Below are 19,824 nucleotides of genomic sequence, written 5' to 3' on the forward strand. Positions count from 1 at the left end.
CGGCTGATGATATTGACATTAGTTGGATCAGTGACAGTGTCTACATGACGTCAAACTACATGTACCAGCACATCAAGACAAAGTCAGGCAGATGTCAGTGTCGGTGCAGAAAGCAGTGTGTGAACCCGACACCAGCTCCTGCCCATGACAAAGTCACCGACAAAGTCACGGAAGCTGAAGCAAAACCAAAAAAAAAATAATTGCAATAAAGTTTTATTGTCATGAATGCTTTTACAATTTTACCCTTTATAAAGTTATGTACACATAATTCACTCCCATGGTAAATAAAGAGAATATTCAGAGTGTGGAAAAAGACAGGGAAAAAATAAGGCAATAGGATAAAATATAGTAAAGCACAACAAATATTTAAACAGAGAAATTTAAATCATGAGCTATATATATATGTATATATTTATATACATATATATAGTATTGATCTTGAGGGATTTGTGTCAATGTCTGTATAATATTGTCAGTGATTTATATATAATTAAAATTAGAGGTAGGGTTATAGAAACATGAAATGCTTTGTTTGTACAATTGATGCAAGATGCGAATTGTTGCCAACTGCTCCCTCTGGTGGGGTGTCTGTGTACAGCACGTCCTTCACACAATGCACAACAAGTCTAAACTCACATTTCAAGCGTGTTTGAATGTACTACACGTCTGCACACCCTGCGGAAACATCTAAGGGGTATTTCTGTTGAACGCAGACATTATTTATTTTGTAAAATCACAGTTTGATCATGAACGAGGGTAGAAGATGAATCACCATCCGATTATTGTATGAAACGCTAACGTTCTGTGGTGACCTGGAGACATGAGTGTGCGCTGTGCAGGACACCTGTTCAGTCTATGTACCGCATTCACATCAGACTGAGTATCTGATGCAGAGTGTGGCCCTAAACTCACAGGGTCACACTAGGAGACTATGGTGCAGATGGATAATAAACCTGTCGTGTGCATTTTTAACATTTCAAACTGACTTTGGATTTAAAAACAAATTAAGAGGTGTGGAATTATGTATTATTACAATCCCTTAAATGTCTTTAAATAAGGCAACATTCATTACAGGGCACCAAACTGCAATTCATTATGAATTAACATTTGTGTGGCATCACCCAATGAAATATTTGAGTTTAAAAATCTAGTTTTCCATTGTGAAAACCAGGTTGCAGTCCCTGTTCAAGTTTGAATATAAAATGTCAAATAAAATATCATGTCTATGAAGGAAAGAACTCAAATCCCATGAGGTATGTACGAGAAAAACTGTGTGTGTGCGTGTGCACAGACAACACATCTTGTAATTTCTAATATGCCATTTCTGTGACAATGGCAGAAGTAAGGCAATTCTATTAACACAAGTCTTTTTAAGAAGTCTTAACTGTTCAGTAATGTATGTGAGGAATGAATCCAGTGCTCATCATCCAAAACACACTTGTTCAGGGTTTAACAGTGCATGTGGGTTATATTTTTGAGAAGGTGATGACAGGAAAGTGCTTTCTGATGCATCACAGTTATGTTACAGTGAATATTATAATGTGTTATTACAACAATTTCAGAAGAGCATGTGATATTCAAAATAATGTGTGTGCTTCCCTCTAATTTCTTTTTTAAATGATTTTATTCTCATTAGTTTTAGTAGAAGATTTCAGTCAAATCAATGTCCATTTCCTACACTCTGCTCATTTCTTAAGTTAATGAAAGACAACAAGTTAGTACAAAGTCTCACATGTTGCCATGTCTATGAATAACAAGAATTACATATCGTGCCCTGATATGAAGAGAACATATTGATGTGTAACATACCTATGATGCATCCTAACACAACGCCTCAGTGTAGTCTGCAGTATTATTCCTTGTTTTACACAGTGCTTATACTGCAATAGAGAACTAGCTACAACAACATGAATCAGATACTTGTTAAATTATTATTTCAAAGGAATTATTGCTTTCTGTGCTCAGTCGGTATGTACAGATGAAATGGAGTGTTCCAAGTGACATCAATTTGTAAATCCTGGCTGTTCATGTTCGCACTGAATGGGTGGCTACTACCCTGCAGCATTATCTGATGCTGTATGTCTATTTCAGTCATGTAAGCCCCAGTGAACACGGCCCAAAAAGGCAGCACAATAAATGGATTCCTCTATGGTTTAGATTTTGTCTTCCTGTGCCAGCTAATACATCATCAGCACAGTACAGCACAGCAGGATCATTTCAAACCTTGACCAAAAGGACAAAGCACTACGCAATCCTCCTGTGTGCTGAACCGGCATGAACGACCGAACATCTCAAAGTCATATTATAAAGATCATTTAAGTCCCTGTGCAATACACCAGCTTTAAATAAGGCAACAAAACAAACTGTGTGACTTGTTAGGCTAAGCACTGATTTCTGTGAGAAAAGTTACTCCATGTTTTCAAATGTTTACCACAAAGATAGATTAGAAAAATAATATATTTATGCCAATCTCTAAAATATAGTTTCAAGAAAAGAAATTCATTCAAGACTTCCTCAGAACTTGTGTTGGCTGTGAATGGGGTGATGTTTCTATCATTCTAAAGGTCTCTGCCAGCAACAAAGAATGTGGAAGGGTAACAGTTTAAAGTTCACCATTACTAAAACAGACTAAATGCATTTTATGACTCAAGAAGAAACACTATGGTTTAAATAACAGTTCTTGGCCCACTCAGTTTTCTGGATAGAAATCACCTCCATATCCACACTTAAAACAGAAAATGAAGCAAGTTTACTTTTTTCCAATATTTTGAAGTTAATATTAAATCTTAATGAAGCATGTCTCTTAGACTCGCACTTAGCCCTCTCCACTACCTCTAAAATCTACCACCTGATGGAGCAGTCATCACTGAGGCTTTTAAGCTTCTTCCGGTGCCGTGGGCCTCTTCAGGTCCCGGATCTGCTTAATCAGATAATTCTTCTCATCACAGAACTGCTCGTCCTCAGCTCTGTCCGTCTGGAAATGGCTCAGGAAGTCCACCAGTTTGGCCTGGTTCTTCAGCAGTATGTCCAGCACAGGCTGAGTCTTGTTGGGATTTGCAACAAAAACCTGCGAAAAGAGAAAAATTATGTGAAATGACAATCTGAAATGTTTGTTTCCTAAAGGTGTGCCTTTATTTGACAGTCACTAAGAAAAGGACAGGATGCTGATGATAACATGCAGGAAAGGGGCCTGGGTCTGATTCAAACAAATGTCAATGTAACAAGGATTCAGCTTTGAATCCTTGTTACTGTATGGTACAGTTTTTAACAGGTGAGCCACCAACATACATGAAGTACGACAATGAAATCAAATGGCAATATCATCGGTGCAAAATTTCGGTATATCATTATTTTTTAACTCGGCTGCATGTGTTATGTTCACACCTTGAAGACATGAAAGGCTTCAAATTGGATGTTTCGGCTGTTGTCTCTTAATAAGTTCATCATCAGCTTCAAGTTCTCTGCACGACTGATGTACTTTGTCATGACAGTGAAGTTGTGCCTATCCAGGAGAAGTTCCCCAAGGAGCTGAAAAAGAGTGCATCAGAAAAAAAAAGAAGAAGAGGTGTCAGTTACACTCAAGTCTGTGACTCATATTAGGGAGTTAGGTTTGACAGCATAGAAGAACTTTTACCTTCAAAGACTGTCGTTTGGTAACGTAGTTGTCAGAATGCAGGAGCTTCTCATACTCTGTAAACACCTGACAGATTATTTGAAAGTAGGTTAGGCACAGCATGAGCATGTTTTCAATTAAAGATCAAAACCAACAGAAGAAAACTCACCTTGTCATAATTGTTCTCCAGGAAAACCGCACACATAATCTTATGTCTTGTGAGGAGATCCTGAGAGAAAACAGTAGAGACTCAACATATTAGATAGACCGTATGTTTGCATGAAGATGCTGCAATTACAATAAAAATATGTCAATGTACCTTGAATGAGGCAAATGCATCTGAGGCAATGTCGAAGGTCGAGAGCTCCACATAAGTGAAGAAACTGTAGAAATCTGCAGAGATGAGCACCGTCTTTGCCAAAGGCTCGTGACGCAGACACTCCCTCAGCATCATCCCACAGTTCAGAGCCACCTCTGCACTCTCATATCTGTGTCATTAACACAGAGTCAGGTAAGGTCATACATGCTGCATTCATTCAGTTACTGTAACTGAAAACCTCTTTAAAAAACACATCATCATATAAAGGAGAAGTCACCATGAACACTGATTTTCTGGCAGTAAATTTGTTTTTAGAATTGATAAACATTAAACTTTTAAGCCTCATTTCACAAGCTGTGGTTCCCGAAGATAGTTGTGGATAGCATGCTGGAATAAAGTTTTAAACACTGCACAAAAAAAGTCCATCACAGAAGTGCCAGTTTGCAAGTGCAGTATTTAATCCACTGGCAGCAGCCTGAACAGATCATGATGCAATGCAGCCACCAGACAAGGTCACTCTTTGAGTAAGTGGGATGACTCAGTTTTTTTTGTTTTTTTTAAGTTTTTCGGGCTGTAAAACCAGCACTCAACTATCACTCTCTTCATCTAAATGTGTAACCCACATGTAATGCAACAAGTTCACACTTGTTCCCCTGGGAGTTGTTGAAACACATACTGTGTAATGTCGAAAATCACGAGGCATAACGACAGGAGGTGATTTTAGCGCAAACATTTTGACATAATACACAACGAGCAAAAACATTCCTTTGCCGATTATGTTTACCATTATAGGGGCATTTAACAGATTTACTACCTGCAAGTGGACAAATAACAAGTGTCTATTTAAATACTAAGTTCCTGTTACCTGAAAAGCTGAACTTACCCTTTCAGAAGCATGAAGAGGATTTCTGGGTGTGTAGAGATGTACTCTACTGTGGGTGTGCGAGCGCCAATCTGACGTCTGACAATATTGCTGAACAAATGAACCACACACTTCTTCCCCTGTGACAAAAAAACACTCAGAGATAAATGGCTGACTGGCGAATGATGACATGCAAAGACATTTTTGCTCTGGGTAACGATGTTGATATCAAGCACACACACTTGCAGTGTCCATTTGGTTTCCACATAAATAAATCAATACCTATTAAGCACATACACTCATTGCCGAAACACTGTAAGTAAATTTTACCCACTTCAAAATCAATCCTCTGCAGGTTTGCGATGAGGGCAATGAGGAGGTTGGTATTGTACAGCTCTTGTGCGAGCTGAGCCACTGCCTCGGTCTGAGGCTCCTTGTCGCCTGTGCCACAAAGTACCTCCTTCAGTGATGCCAGATTTTTGGACACCTCCTCTGCGACCTTAATTGTGAAAAAAACAGTTAATAATAATCTATGACCATGTCCATGAGTAGGTTTTAGGTCGAGAAAAATGTTTTGGCTGATTAAATGAGCCCTTTTTGCCATTTCTTCATAATCTGCACTGTCCCATTACTCATTTATGCAAGTTTAAACATTTGTGTTGTCAGAAATCTGATAAATGTAAAGTGCAAGAACATTTTTCATCCCAAAATGTATTTGACCGAGTCTACTTTTTTTATTTCCTCTTTCAAATATTTAACATATAGTTTAAATTTCTATTTATAATATACAAGTGCAGTGCATAAAGAGTGCAAATTGGAGAGAGATGGACCATTTCTGTTGTCACATAAATGTTTATTTAGGTTAAGCTCTGATGAGTGTCTTTATTATCATAAAACTATTGTATTTTACCAGATGAGGAGAAAAAAAAACAGAAAACTAAAAATCAGATACAACCGTTAACTCTAAATATCACTAAGCACAGGCAATCTGCTGTAAAGTGAGAGGTGTGCCACCACTGTCATGACCAGGACACAAATGAGTACATGTGCACTGTGGGAGTGTTATGTTATTGAAAATTCTGGCTGTGGCTTGGTGGTTAATGCATCAGCAATAATGTGTGATTATTAAGTTATTTAAAGGTCCAGTGAGAAGCACTTAATTGGCATAAATTGAATATGCCACCCATATGAATGTTTATATACGTGTATAATTGAATTTAAAAATAAAACACTTTTGTTTTACATGTATTTAAGGCAAGGCCCTTGCTATATTCTGCACCACCATGTTTCTACAGAAGCCCAAATAGACCAGCCAGGCTGCAGAAAACCTGCTGGGCAAACGAAAATCAACATGCTTTATGCGAGGGACACCGTAGTTCTGACGCTTCCAGTAAAGGGAGGAGTGAGTGGAACTCTTTTTGCACTCCCCTTCCTCACCATTAGGTGTCAGAAATTCTTACACAAAGGACCTTTAAAGGATATAAAAGAAAAAATAATAAGACAGTATCAGATTGATACTATGTTTAAATACTCGAAATATTAGATTCATTTAAGACATGAAGAAAATAACATTGAGCAATCACTACCAAACGAATCAGCCAAAAAATAGACATCATAAAGTATATTGGTCATCGGCTGCCCTGAGTTTGAACATTTGTATTGGCCATAAGTAAGGCCTTTCATCTGACCTCTAATTTTAGGTGTAAAAGGCATATAACCACATATCAGACAGAGGGGGAAAAAAACAAACTTTCCTGACCTTTTCGCACTTTTTGCTGTCTGCAGCATCCAGCTTTTCCATGTATGCCACATTCTCCTTTAAGCTCCTCACTATTTCAGCTGGACCCTTCTGTGACTTCCCAAAAGGAAAAGGCATGACTGGAGAGAGGTAATCCAAGCCCAAATCTCTGATGAAATAAAACACCGTTTCAACAGACTGTCGTGTGCAAGAAGTAAAGCAGCTCCGCTTCCTGCACCTCTCTGCATCAGGAAATGGCTGAAAAGTGTCTCACCTGAAGAAAGCGTGGAGGACACGTTAGTGCCACTGTCTGACTGTAACTCGACACGCAAATGTAAAACGATGAATTGCAGCTTTAAAGACCCCATCAACCAACACAGCTAGCTAATGTTGCTAAGTATTCGTTAGTTATGAAAGATAGTGAGGCAACTGCAGGGGTGAAAACGCGTGAACGTTTGTACTGGTTTACCTCACTTTCTTGACATATTCATGTACACAGATGCATTTAATGCTAACTTTACGAAAGGGACAACAAGACGGTAAAGACATCAACTTCAAAGCGATGTTGACCAACGAACTTCAGCTAGCTTGTGACCTAGTTAGCTGTGACGAGAGACAGGCAAACTAATGACAGCCCTGTGGAAAAGTCACACACAGAAGACAAGAGAGGACAGAGCAGAGACACTGCGTTCAGCCTGTCACGACTCACCGACTGAACTCTACTTCTGAAGTTGAAGGAGGCTCGGCGGCTAAAGGTTAGCTAGCAGGCTAGCAAGTTGTCTCCACTTTTCTTCTCACAGTGAGGCGTTAGTTTGAAACGCCCGTGTCGTTATCTGTAGCCGTGTCTATTTAACCTTAAAAGATCAAAGGGACGACCTTCATAGCTGTAATATTTCATGAAAACCCCTCTACTCGTGACCAACTGTCACCTAACTTGCTAGCTGCCTAGTTTTGAAGAGCGAGAGTCTGGGTTGGCCTGTCTGACAACTTCATTTCCCTGTTCTCTTCTGTCGAAACAACTCTCTACCCTCATCCCAGGGACTCTGGGCCTGGGCGGGTATGTTTTTGCTCTACTACGTGACTGACACCGACTTTAGCCAATCACGTTCACCTAAACTCAGTTTTCTTTCACGCGGTGACGCCCCCTCCGCTGCAAGTGCGCTTGTTTTATTTCCCTCGTGCATTTCCTTGCCGGCGTACACACCGAAGACTAAACGTGAGCCCGCCTCCGCCGGACTGCTCCGTAGGAGTAAGCGAATGCACCCACATTCTCGCAAAAAGATGAGAGAAAAAAACGTTAAGGAAATGTTGAATGTCTCTCGAATCGAGAAAACAAATATGTATTTGTTGTTGTTGCATGTTCGTTCAGCGAGTTGGAAGTGTCCACTACGTTGTGCAGACATTACAACATCAACATCAACAACAACAACTATGTGTGAAACACAATACTTTAAATGAAAGTAAGTATCAAATAAAATACTTGATAATGTTGGGTGTTTGTGTTATGTTTGATCAGAACATCCCAAACTTCAGAGGTTTGACTCCGTCACCAAAAACATCTGCACAGCGTCTGAGGCCCACACCCACATTTGTACATTTGAAGGAATGCAACCGTGAAGTAAACAGATATCACTGAAATTAAAAGACTTGATCCTCCTCCTATTATTAACCTTGAAACATGTTCAGATAAGGTACATATCAGTTTTGGGAGTTGTGGAGTTTCAAAAAGCATGGGCATTAAACAAATAGTAATTAATTAATCAACATTTTTTCTAAATTTTTCCTTGTTTTTTCTCTTTCATGTTGCTGATATTCTGGCATAATTCATGAAGTGTACATGGGATACAAAAAAAAAGCATTTCTAATGTAGTATAATGTATAATCAAAACATATACTATATATGTTAATATAATCACATTCATAATCAATATTCTTAAATATGAATATAATAATAACAGTTGTGGCTGAAACTAACAGGCCCTGTCTTGTTGAGAATTGTTGAATAATAACAAAATAATAACGATGAGAGATTGAGACATACGAGACATTTCTATGTGCTTTAATATAGTTTTTATTTTCTCCACATAATAAAGAAAAAACACTTATTTATGTACACCAGTTCTGATTTAAATTACGTTTAATGTGTTGGTTGTTGTTGTTTGAATATTAAAGGAACTGATGATCTACTGATGATCTACTGGGATTTTCACACACAACCCTCTCGAGGCTTTATAGGTACATATAATACCAAAAAAAGTTGAATGCTTTAGTTGAGTTGGTAAATGGTAGAATTTTTGAATTGCCATCTGAGGCCCACCTGCAATACCTGCAAGGTCCACCAATGGGCCACGGCCCTCTGTTTGAGTTGTATGGGTTGTTTGTTATAGAAAGTATTTGAAAGGTGTCGAAAGACCTATAATACACTGACTATGTGTTCCAAATTTATTATTTTCATTTAATGTTCTTACATTTTTATTTTCTGACTTTTCTCTTTTTTAAATAATTATTTATTTTAATTGGTTGGTTTTATATATTTATTACTTTTGGTTGTTGTTGCTGTTCACGTTTATATATTGCAGTATCAATATTATTATCTTACTTAATTTAGATATACAATGAATCACAGTATTTTTATGTTTTAGGGAAAAAAATACATAATTGCATTAATTGTATCAATAGCAATTTCCTGATTATATTTTGGTATAGGCAGTTGTAGGTGTATGGTTTATATATTCCTTGCAGTCTCTAGGTTTTTGCTGGTCCGCTTGGCTAAAAACATTATAGAAAATTAAAATTACAATATCTACTTGTAAAAAGATAGTAGATATCATTGGGTGAGTTGAAGAAACCATTAATTTGTGGTTTTGGAATTATGTATCGACAGAAAACACTTACAAATTTGTTATTTCTCAAACTGTTTTCACACAGAATAAACATTATATTGTTACGTATTTAATCTTTACATATATATTGAATTAATGTATGTATATTGCTGTTGAATGATTGCCCAGCCCTCCCTTCCTTCCGTCCTTCCGTCCTACCTGTTTGTGGGATAATGATACTCGAGAATTATTTCCATGAGGTATTTTTGTTGTAATTCACTTTCGTTTCCCTCACACACCGTGACCTCCTCCTGTGTCTTTTCACGCTTGAAACATTTCAACACAGGGTCGCCGGCGCGACTCTTATTTTGAAGGGCGCAGTCGGAAGTGGCTTTTGTGCGGTGCGTCACAGCTAGCTTGACTCCAGTGTGAAAAACACACACGATCACTCGTGAAGGACGGAAAGAAGCAGAGTCTCTACCCGGCACACTTTCCCGTCTTTAGAGGCTTCGCTCGTGTTTCGTGTGGACCTGAGCAGGTAAGATGTGAGCTGTGTGTCCGCCGCTGCCGCACAGCTGCTCTCTTTTCTGGCCTGGTGTCGCTCCGGGCCGAGCTGTTCATGCTGCTCCTGCTGCTGTCGTAGAGCCGAGCTGCTCTCTTTTCGCTGGGATTCATCACGTATGGCGCTCTTTCCTTCGAAAGGGTTCGCAAACACCCGCGCCTGTCATGATCATTTCCCCACACACTTAAAGGGCACTATTGTATTTCCTGTGTTTTTCAGCCTTAGCATCACCTCCAAACCTCACATTTACCTCATCGACCTTTATTTCCTTGCATTAAAAAGGGGCCTGGGAGAGATTTCGCGGGCGTTGATTTGTTCTCAGTGGGAATAGTTTTCACTCAAAGGCAGTTTGGTGGAGAAAGAAGACACACACCCCCTTTTAATTCAAAACTTTGGAGCACAAATTCCAAGCGCTTTTTAAGAAGAGAATCTCGTGCTCTTGTCACAAACGGGCGCATCGTCGCCGTGTGTTTGACTTGAGTGGAGATTAAAGAGAGCAGTGAGTGAAGAGCAGAGGCTGAAATTAAGCGTATTTAGAGATATTTAAACACAGGCAGCAGCGCTGTTGTGTGTTTGCTCGCTGGCTCCGCCGCAGTCAAAGCCTGGCCCTGCGATCATGGCTGTAATGGCTCTATCAAGGCGTAGCAGCGGCAGCAGCAGCAGCTCCTCACTGCTATTGTCATTTAGAACCAAACAAAACAACAACCCACTTTTCAGTCGTGGATATAATACTCATTGTATTAATATTATATGTGTTATTATGGACAAACATCAGACCATCTCTGCAGTTTGGTTTGATCTCCTCCTCCACTCCAAAGAGCACAGCAGCCAGTCATGCTTTATTTTGATAATAAAACAATGTATTTTTTTTATTACCGAAATTATACAGTAATAATACAATTATTGAAATATAGAACCACTCCGTTTCCTGTTAATGTGCGTCTTCACCAGGGCTGCAACAACGAACCACTCACAAAATGAATCACCATCTATTTTAATAATCAATATAATTTAATTGTGGGTTTATTATTATTATTATTATTATTATTATCATTAGTAATAAAAGCCATCTTATTTTCCCAGCCTCTTGAATCTTAGTGTAATCCACAAAAAAACAGTGTCATTGTTTTATGGACATTGTCATTTTGAGGTTTGGGAAATGCTGATCAATATTTTTCACAGTTTTCTTACATTTTATGGAACTAAATCCTATATTTAAAATCCCTCCCACGACTCACTCTGTACATAATATATGCTTTATGCATTCATTACACACTGGTTATTTTTAAGCATCTTAATAATATCTGTATATATGTCATGATGTTTGTGATAAATGCTTATTGCTGTTTATTACCTTTATCTCATTTTAATAAAGGTTATTCTTCATTATAAACAGCTAATTATTGAGTTGTAGCCCTAATGTTTTTACAGCCTAAAATTGCACATTTAATACAAAAATAAAACAGTTATATCATTTTTGAGCATTTAGGGCAGTATAACATTTTATATGGAGATGCGTCAGATCTTCTCCAGCTTCACACTCCTGCTTCTGCTGGTGTCCTTCTCTGTTCCTGGTTGATGTGATTAAGCCCTGGGATATCTGCTGAAGGTTGCTAATTGCTGGCCTGTGATTCACTGATATTGACTTCAAACATAACACATCAGCACTGTTCTTGACTGCAATCGTCAAACAAAATCACAATATCCTGAAATTCTAACACCGGGTCAGTAGTTTTTAGATACTGTTCAGTGTGCGTCTCCATCATTAGACACTTCAATAAGAACAGAGTTCTGGGTGTTTGGACGACACAAGGCTGACCTTTTTTTGGACTGTTATTCTAGTTTGGAGATTCTTAAAATAGAAGTTGACACAGAAGTTTTGTTTCTTGCCTTTTCTGGGGAGTACTGCCTTAGAGAATGGGTGAAGAGCTCAGACATCCAGAAGAGGCTCAAAGTAGAGTCTCTGCTCCTCTGCATAGAGTGGAGCCAGCTGAGGGTGTTCGGGCATCTGGTCAGGATGCGTCCTGGACGCCTCACATTATGTACAGTATACTTTATGATTTTTAATTTTTTTGAGCAGTTTAGTCATGTCGGGACGATTCACCGGTCGTGGTTTTGCAGCGTTGCAGTCAGTGTAATTAAAAGTTTATTAAAAGTTTATCTTTTCCTTCTCACTTCATGCTTTCCTCTGTGTTTTGTTTTTTATCATTGGGCTCTTGGGCAAACCTTAAAGCCTTTGACCATGTCAGGACAGAAGAAAGGAGCTGCAACACGACTGTCGAAATGTGCCTTCTGCAGAACCAGCCGAGACAAGGAGTGCGGACAGTTGCTGAAGTCGGACAGCCAGACGTTGGCAGCCCACCACAAGTGCATGGTGAGAAAAGCATGTTTTACCTTTAATGTTTGAAGACAAAGGCACGTATACTTCCATACAAATCATCAAACTTCAAAGCCTCTCAATTGTCTTTTGTCTGATTGTGACTCCAAGATCAAAGGTTACACATATAAAAATGTATTATATTGAGGTATATAGTATGGATAAACTTTATATTAAGGAACACATATTTACCAGGTGCTTACTAACAGGCGTATAAGTAGCATACTAACCCTTTATGAGTAAATATTAAGACCTTATTTAGGGAAAATCGTAATTCACGTCGTAATAGCTGTAGATAAGGTTATGTAGAATGATGATATGTAGAAGATGCAATGTAATTTAATGAATATGTGTTCCTTAATGTAAAGTGTCAACCAAACTGCCAACCACCCAATAATGCAGCTAGTAGCATGTGAACACATAAGATGTCAGCAGTGCGAGCAGCAAGTTAGCAGCTGTGTTGGAAATACTCAACAATACTACTATTCAATACAGTTATATTCAAAGTTATGATACCTCAAAAGTCTGGACCACAAGAGAAGAAAAACAAGGGTCTGCAGTGGAGATGTGATAATATAATCTAGGTTTGATGTTTATAAAACAAAACGAAACAGTTATGTTACACTTGCATAAATACAGTATGTGTCTTATTTATGTCATTTGTTCAAAACTGGTAGCTTGTAATGTTTGATCTGATGTTGCAGTAACCGTTTTTAACACTAAAGGTCGCTGTTGCTTGTATTATGTTACATACATCACCTCTAAAGACTTCTTCACCACCTCAAACATGTCATTACAAAAACCTGGCAAAATAAAAATCTTGTACAATGGAATAAAATTGTAAGTCACGGGAAATCAGCTCTGATGACACAAAATGATGCATTAGAAACAGTAAAGAGAATTTAACACCTCAATATAGTTCATAGTTCAAGTGTTTTTAATCAGAAATGACCGCAAACACCATTTTCCTCTGCAGCTTTTCTCCTCTGCGCTGGTCACGTCTCCCTCAGACGACAACATCGGAGGATTTTCCATTGATGACGTGAAGAAGGAGATCAAGAGAGGGAATAAACTGGTAAGTAGTTACTGGTCTTATTAATGTCTCATTAAAGTGCTGTGTAATAATTATACATGACCTTTTCAAATGAAATGAGCACATTGATATTCATTCAGTTTAGGTTGCTTTGCTCTTAGCTGCCTCAGTGAACTAATAATAAAGAATGATGAGGAAGTGGGCTTGTTTGACTGCTGCTTTCATGAGCATAGTCGTGTGTGTGTTTCTTTATGGAAGGGTAAAGTTTGGCCTTCTTTTTCTAGAAAATACAAGATGTGAAAGAACATGAAAATGACAGAATGATTCATTTGTTGCTTCATTAATCAGTGAAACAAACAGCTGAATATTGATTACAGAGGAGCGTTTCTGATTGAATTTGCACCACATGAACATAGCTGTGAATTAATGTCGGTTTCACACATTTACCTTTGATTGTTTTTCCACAAACTTTGCTGTGATATGTCACTTTCACCGAACATTACTATATTAACTGTCAAGTGGAATTTCATTACATTTAGTTTGTGTGTTGTGTTACATACTAGAGCTGCAACTAACGATTATTTTCGTAATCGATTAATCTGTCGATTAGTTTCTCAATTAATCGATGAATCGTTTGGTTCATAAAATGTCATAAAATGTTAAAAAACGTTGATCAGTGTTTGTCAAAGCTGGAAATGATGATGTTCTCGAACATCTTGTTTTGTTCACAAACCAAAATTATTCAGTTTTACTGATTTCTTTGTTATGTGGAGCATAAAAACCAAGAAAATATTCACATTTAAGAAGGTAAAACAATCAGAAATCTTGTTTCAATCATGAAAAAAGCTTCAAAACGATTATCGATTATCTAAATAGTTGGCGATTCATTAAGTAATCGATTAATAATCGATTCATCGTTTCAGCTCTAGCACATACTGACAATGTATGTTAAATCTATGTTAAATTTGTTTAATATGTCAGAGCTGTTTTGTTCTGCCTTATATAATCAATTCCTATTTTTCCTGCTGCATTTAGTTAAACAATTCTTCCCTTTTTTGTTTTATCAAACTTACACTTGGACTCTCACTCAGTTGCGTCTTTCACAGCCTCATGGATCTTTGGAGATAAAATAATATTCAGGTCCACGTGTGACTGTTAGCTGTGTGAGGGAACATGACAGGTTGTTACACTGGTGTTTTTCTGAAAGATGCTGCTCTGTCATTTCCCCTTCAGATGTGTTCTTCATGTCACCGACCGGGCGCAACGATCGGCTGTGACGTGAAAACGTGCCGAAGGACGTATCACTATTACTGCGCTCTGAAGGACAAAGCTCAGATCAAAGAGAATGCCTCACAAGGGATTTACATGCAAGTCATTTTCTGTTTGCACTATTCTCACATTTCATAATCATAAACAAGTATATTTTTTAATATTTTTTGTGTCTGTATGTTTGTAGAGTTTACTGTCGCAAACACAGAGATGCTTCTCTTGATGGCATTCAAGGTAGAGTATGACAATGTTGTTAATATTTTATGTTGCATGGGACAAATATGGATCCTGTCGTCTCCGCCCTGAGCTCTGGCACAGCAACACACACACATAGCTGTCCTTCATTGACACTTCTTTGACTTCCATTCATTTGGACAACTGAACCAAAGCGTTATCCCTAACTAACCAATCTGTGTTTGTACAGAATATGAAAACCTAAAGGATTTAGTACCAACCAACCTGTTCAACAAACATGGTGGAGAAGTGACATTTTCAGCATTTTGGTTTCAGTTGAACAACATGTTGTATGCAAACACTGTGCTGGTTGAGCGAACAGAGAGTTGGTGACGCCCACACTCTCTCCCTCTCTCTATACCTGCAGCCTCACATCAGCAGCAGCAGCAGCAGCAGTACAGTCAGATGACAGAGGAGTCTGTTCTTCTCTTTGAACCTCAGGCAGCAATATTATTATTAGCTCCTTTACTTCAGAACAGTTGTTGTAAAGGGAAAACGTCCTTGAGGGATTCATAATGACCTAAAGTGAAAAAAGCATTTAAATTTCACTGCTGCATCCCTCACACTCACTGAAGAACATCTCTGCGTGGTTGGCTGTCAGCTTACCGGAAATATTATTATTATTATATTGAAAACCAGTGCATATAGTCAATTGTAATGAAAAATCACATGTACGTTGCCTTGATACATTCACAGATGACGATGAAGGTGTGGCCAATGATTCAGACTCGTCGCCTCCACAAAGCAGGGGCAGAGGTCGGTTCGAGAAGGTGAGAGCCAGGGCAGGATCTCGTGGCCAATTGGAAGAAACTCGCTCCACATCCTCACAGGCTGCGGACGAGGAGAGCTCTTCTCACGTAAGGTTTATTCATAAGTGTAGATATTTGCGTGAATAGTCTGTTGGCTGCAGCTGTAGCTCTGTGTGGCACCTGGTTTTGAGTGTTGTCTCGTTCTGCTGCAGCGGGACAGGTCACCTCTTCGTTCCAGCCCAGGAGACGGCGGCCAGCGATGTGGCTTTTGTCATGCCGGCGACGAAGAGAACGTGACGAGGGGCATGCTTCACACCGACAACTCCAAAAAAGTTGCTGCACACTACAAGTGCATGGTAAGATGACGGTGTGTTTGTTTGTCTACACCGCCATGGTGGCAGGAAAAGCTTCACGGAGATTGAGCAATATAATCACAGAATTGGACAGACTGAATATATCTTACCCTGTAGTGCTTTTCACTGGTATGAAAACGGCCAGAGTGGCTATTATTCCAGTATGCTGACATCTTAACCTTCCTGATTAACTTTCCCTCATCCTACTCCAGAGAATGCTTCCACATTACAATTCAAGTATGTCAAATAAAACAATATTTAATATGGGTAGCATTGGATTCTGTACCTGATATGAAGTGATCACTACACGGGCAGAATCTGTTGCCTGTGGATTTCCATCACTCGGTCTTATGGCAGTAATCTAACTCTGCCACCTCTCAGGATCTTTGGTGATCAGCGATGAGAGTTCTATACAGTGGTTCATACATGTCCATCTTTCTGTGTTCCCTGATTCCTTCCAGCTGTTTTCTTCGGGCACAGTCCAGCTGACCACCACATCGCGGGCTGAGTTTGGAAACTTCGAGGTGAAAACAGTCATCCAGGAAATAAAGAGAGGGAAAAGAATGGTAGCACATTTTGTTTCATTACGCATCTTTTTTAAAACAAGCACTTTACAAATTATAAACTAAACCGTCGGTTCTGTTTTTCTCCCAGAAATGTACTCTGTGCTCTCAGTTGGGTGCTACCATTGGCTGTGAAATCAAAGCATGTGTGAAGACCTACCACTATCACTGCGGCCTGCAGGACAAAGCCAAGTACATCGAAAACATGGCGCGCGGCATCTACAAGTGAGCTCAGTTTCTACAGGTTTTTTTGCAGATTTTCTTTCATTCTACCAACACATAACATCACTGTATTTCTGGCTTATAACGCAGTCTCTTTAGCCTCATGACCCTCATGTGGGGGATAGAGCAGTAGACAGTGGTTAGATGTTGCCACACAAGTTGTTTCTTCAATTTGGACAACTTTATTCATCACAAATGGGTCACTCTGTTTACAGCCTCTTAATTCACACAGCAAAATTGATATTAATATGTCTAAAATAAAATCAATAAATACATACATATAATACATATGGTTTTAAAATTGCATCAAACAAGATGCAGATCCTCGACTTTGTATCAGTTTGCTCCATTACAGAAAATACCATGATGTAAAAAACGGTGATGGTGAAGATCAAGAGCAGGGATTTTGTGCATTCATGTTTTACATATAGTCAAGTGGAACGGGAACTTGGCTTATAACTGGAGGGTTGCCGGTTAGAGTCCCTGCACAAGTTACCCAACCTCCATGCGGAGAAATAATTGCCCCTAGAGGATAAATAAAGATTCTAAAACAAAATATTCATTTTCATATCATGTCAATTTTGTTCATATTTACTCCATTGACATAGTAGTTTTTGGTCTTGGTTTAGTCAAAGAAAAGCATTTTATTTTTAGTTGATTTTTAGTGAGTTTATTTTAGTTGATTTCGTCTATATGGATGCATGTGTTGACCGGGTCAGTGGTTTGGACCATCTTCTTTCTCTCTCACCATCTTTCCTCTCTGTCTTTCACTATATTTATCAAGCTAAAAGAAAAACTTCAATGTGTGTGTTGTTGTTACATGCTAATTGATAATGTTACACCACAAAACGGGCTCACTCATTAAAACATTGTGTAAAAACTCCATAGTTTACATTTCAACACCAACTCTTACCCTTTAAAGAGCCATATTTGAATTTGTTTGTGTGTATGTTTTTTTAGACTATACTGTAAGAACCACAGTGGCAATGAAGAGAGAGATGAGGAAGATGAAGAACGAGAGAATCGCAGTAGAGAGAGGGCAGCTAACAACCATGGAGGAACACCATCGACGCAAGTGAACGGCAACTAGGTTGATACAAACAGAAAACTGCTTTTTAAAAACTTTGATTTTCCATGTGTAAAAAAATGGAATGTGTAATGTTCCTGTGTCTTTTTCTTTTTTACAGGTTCTGATGCGACTTCGGGAGAAAACTGAAGAACTCAAAGACGAGGGAGATATTTTTTATACTAACTTTTAGCCAACTCACAAAGCGTGGTTTAAAAGCTCCCACGAGTCCTTCACAGAATTTCTTCCAGTAAATGGACACGATGTCCTGATGAGCACCAGGCGTCTTCTCCGTAAAACCCTGTTCTGAGCTTTCCACAGACTGGTGGTACTAAGCAGAGCGCGAAGCTGCTGCTGCTGCCGCAAAACTGAAAAAGCAACGACCGACCTTTCATGAGAGTCCGTCACGGGCTCACTTTCAAATCCATGTATTATTGCCGTGAACAAGAGCTGATGTTTTGATTGTCACTCAGTGCCCATGTCCCCACAGATTACATGACCCACACTTGCTGAAAATTGGTACCTCCCCCCTCCTCTTCCTTAGCTTCTGAAGGACTCACTTTGAAGAGCAGTCTGTTTGTTACTAGTCTCTATGAAGTTGTGCCGTTTGATTACCTTGTTTCTGTAATCATGTCTTAAGAATACTCTTTTCATGTTAGCCTTTCTTTCTTGATATGTAATATTTTGCTACTGTATTATTATCACCATGAGTCATTTTGAATATCTGGATTTTGGACAGTCACTATTCCAAGTTTTGCCAGCATGCATATGGATTTACCAACTGTTATAGGAGGCATTTTTTTATTTAGCTACTAAGGAGCAAAGTAGAGCTCTTTAGAAGAGTTGGCTTGACTTTGTTTGACGTACTGTTACTTGTATCTCAGCAAATGTATCCATGGACGATTGGAAACAGAAAATATTTTATTTTACACATTCACCGAGTGAACAGAGTCTCATTTGAATGCACGGGTTTGTACTGGAAACTGAAAAGACGACTCACGGCAGCTCACGGAGAGTGAGGAATGTCACACGCTGCAAGGACCACGCACCCATCTACTGTACACACTCCATTCACAGAGAGAGGCCTCCTGTGCTTTCATTTGGAACACTGGCTCTGCCTATGGTTAACTTTAAATATTTGGTAAAAAAAAAAAGTATCACCCACAGATTCCCACAGTCTTGATGAAGTGTGTGAGCAATAATGTTTATATTAAAGCCTTGGTTAATCAAATAAGACATTGTGAATATCATAATCATCAGTAAACTCGTCAGATTTACGATAGCAGACTTTCATACACGCAAGTCCCTTTGTAGATGAAGGGGAATAAGAATTAAACAAAGATGACATTATTATACTGCTGCACAGCTTTGTGTCCTGCTTCAGGCTGTTTTTATAAGAATCAATGACGAAAATCCAGAATAAAGCAGTAATACAACATAATGAAGGCCAACTGCCATAAAAACCACTCACCAACCAACAAACAGTGGAAAAGGAAAAAAAGGTCATCATAATTAACTTTAAACTGTTTGGTCCCATTCAAGTTTCCCATCATGACAGTGATTATAAGTATAGACATTCTTATGTCAGAATGTCAGGTGATAGACGATACAAAGCGTTTATTGACTGCAGTGAAAACAAAAACAAACAGCAGTTTGCTATGCAATTCATACTCTGCCAGTTCCTCTTTACATAAAACAATCAACTTTTTCATACAATAATACATTTTAGAATAAAATTAAATTAAATTTTAAGTGCAGGAGAAGATACGATCAATTTAAGGATGGGTGCTGGTGTACATATTCTGAGGTGATAGGAAAGCTGGAGCAGATTTTGACACTGGTTTTAATTACATGCTGGAGAAACTTCTTATCCTGCAGTACAACCTAATTCAGGTCATGATGTTTACATTAGATACTAATACATTATTCCTTTCCTAGTCCTTTTTACATGATAAAAATAATAATCTGAGATTTTTGCCAACATCCACTGCTACAAAAACTGCTATATGATGTTGTAATATGATAATGGCATATACGTACAT

The 19,824-nt window shown here is 38.6% G+C and overlaps 2 protein-coding genes across 2 annotated transcripts; one reads left to right on the plus strand and one right to left on the minus strand.

Annotated features, from left to right (window-relative positions):
• Positions 1-332: 332 nt before the first annotated feature.
• On the minus strand, positions 333-7,422 carry cab39l1 (calcium binding protein 39, like 1). The gene is made up of 9 exons (XM_083891157.1): positions 7,242-7,422; positions 6,554-6,701; positions 5,129-5,293; positions 4,816-4,934; positions 3,933-4,101; positions 3,783-3,842; positions 3,635-3,700; positions 3,385-3,528; positions 333-3,067 (listed from the first exon to the last, which is right to left on the minus strand). The coding sequence occupies exons 2-9, from the start codon at positions 6,668-6,670 to the stop codon at positions 2,876-2,878; spliced, it is 1,032 nt and encodes a 343-aa protein (XP_083747283.1). The 5' UTR covers positions 6,671-6,701; positions 7,242-7,422; the 3' UTR covers positions 333-2,875.
• A 2,368-nt stretch (positions 7,423-9,790) lies between these two features.
• On the plus strand, positions 9,791-18,307 carry phf6 (PHD finger protein 6). Its single transcript, XM_083891694.1, has 11 exons — positions 9,791-9,892; positions 12,150-12,290; positions 13,270-13,368; positions 14,560-14,693; positions 14,783-14,829; positions 15,526-15,686; positions 15,791-15,934; positions 16,393-16,497; positions 16,586-16,719; positions 17,677-17,806; positions 17,904-18,307. The coding sequence occupies exons 2-10, from the start codon at positions 12,159-12,161 to the stop codon at positions 17,804-17,806; spliced, it is 1,086 nt and encodes a 361-aa protein (XP_083747820.1). The 5' UTR covers positions 9,791-9,892; positions 12,150-12,158; the 3' UTR covers positions 17,904-18,307.
• Positions 18,308-19,824: the final 1,517 nt, after the last annotated feature.

This window comes from Microchirus variegatus (assembly GCF_963457635.1).
Source record: "Microchirus variegatus genome assembly, chromosome: 6".
Taxonomy (NCBI): domain Eukaryota; kingdom Metazoa; phylum Chordata; class Actinopteri; order Pleuronectiformes; family Soleidae; genus Microchirus; species Microchirus variegatus.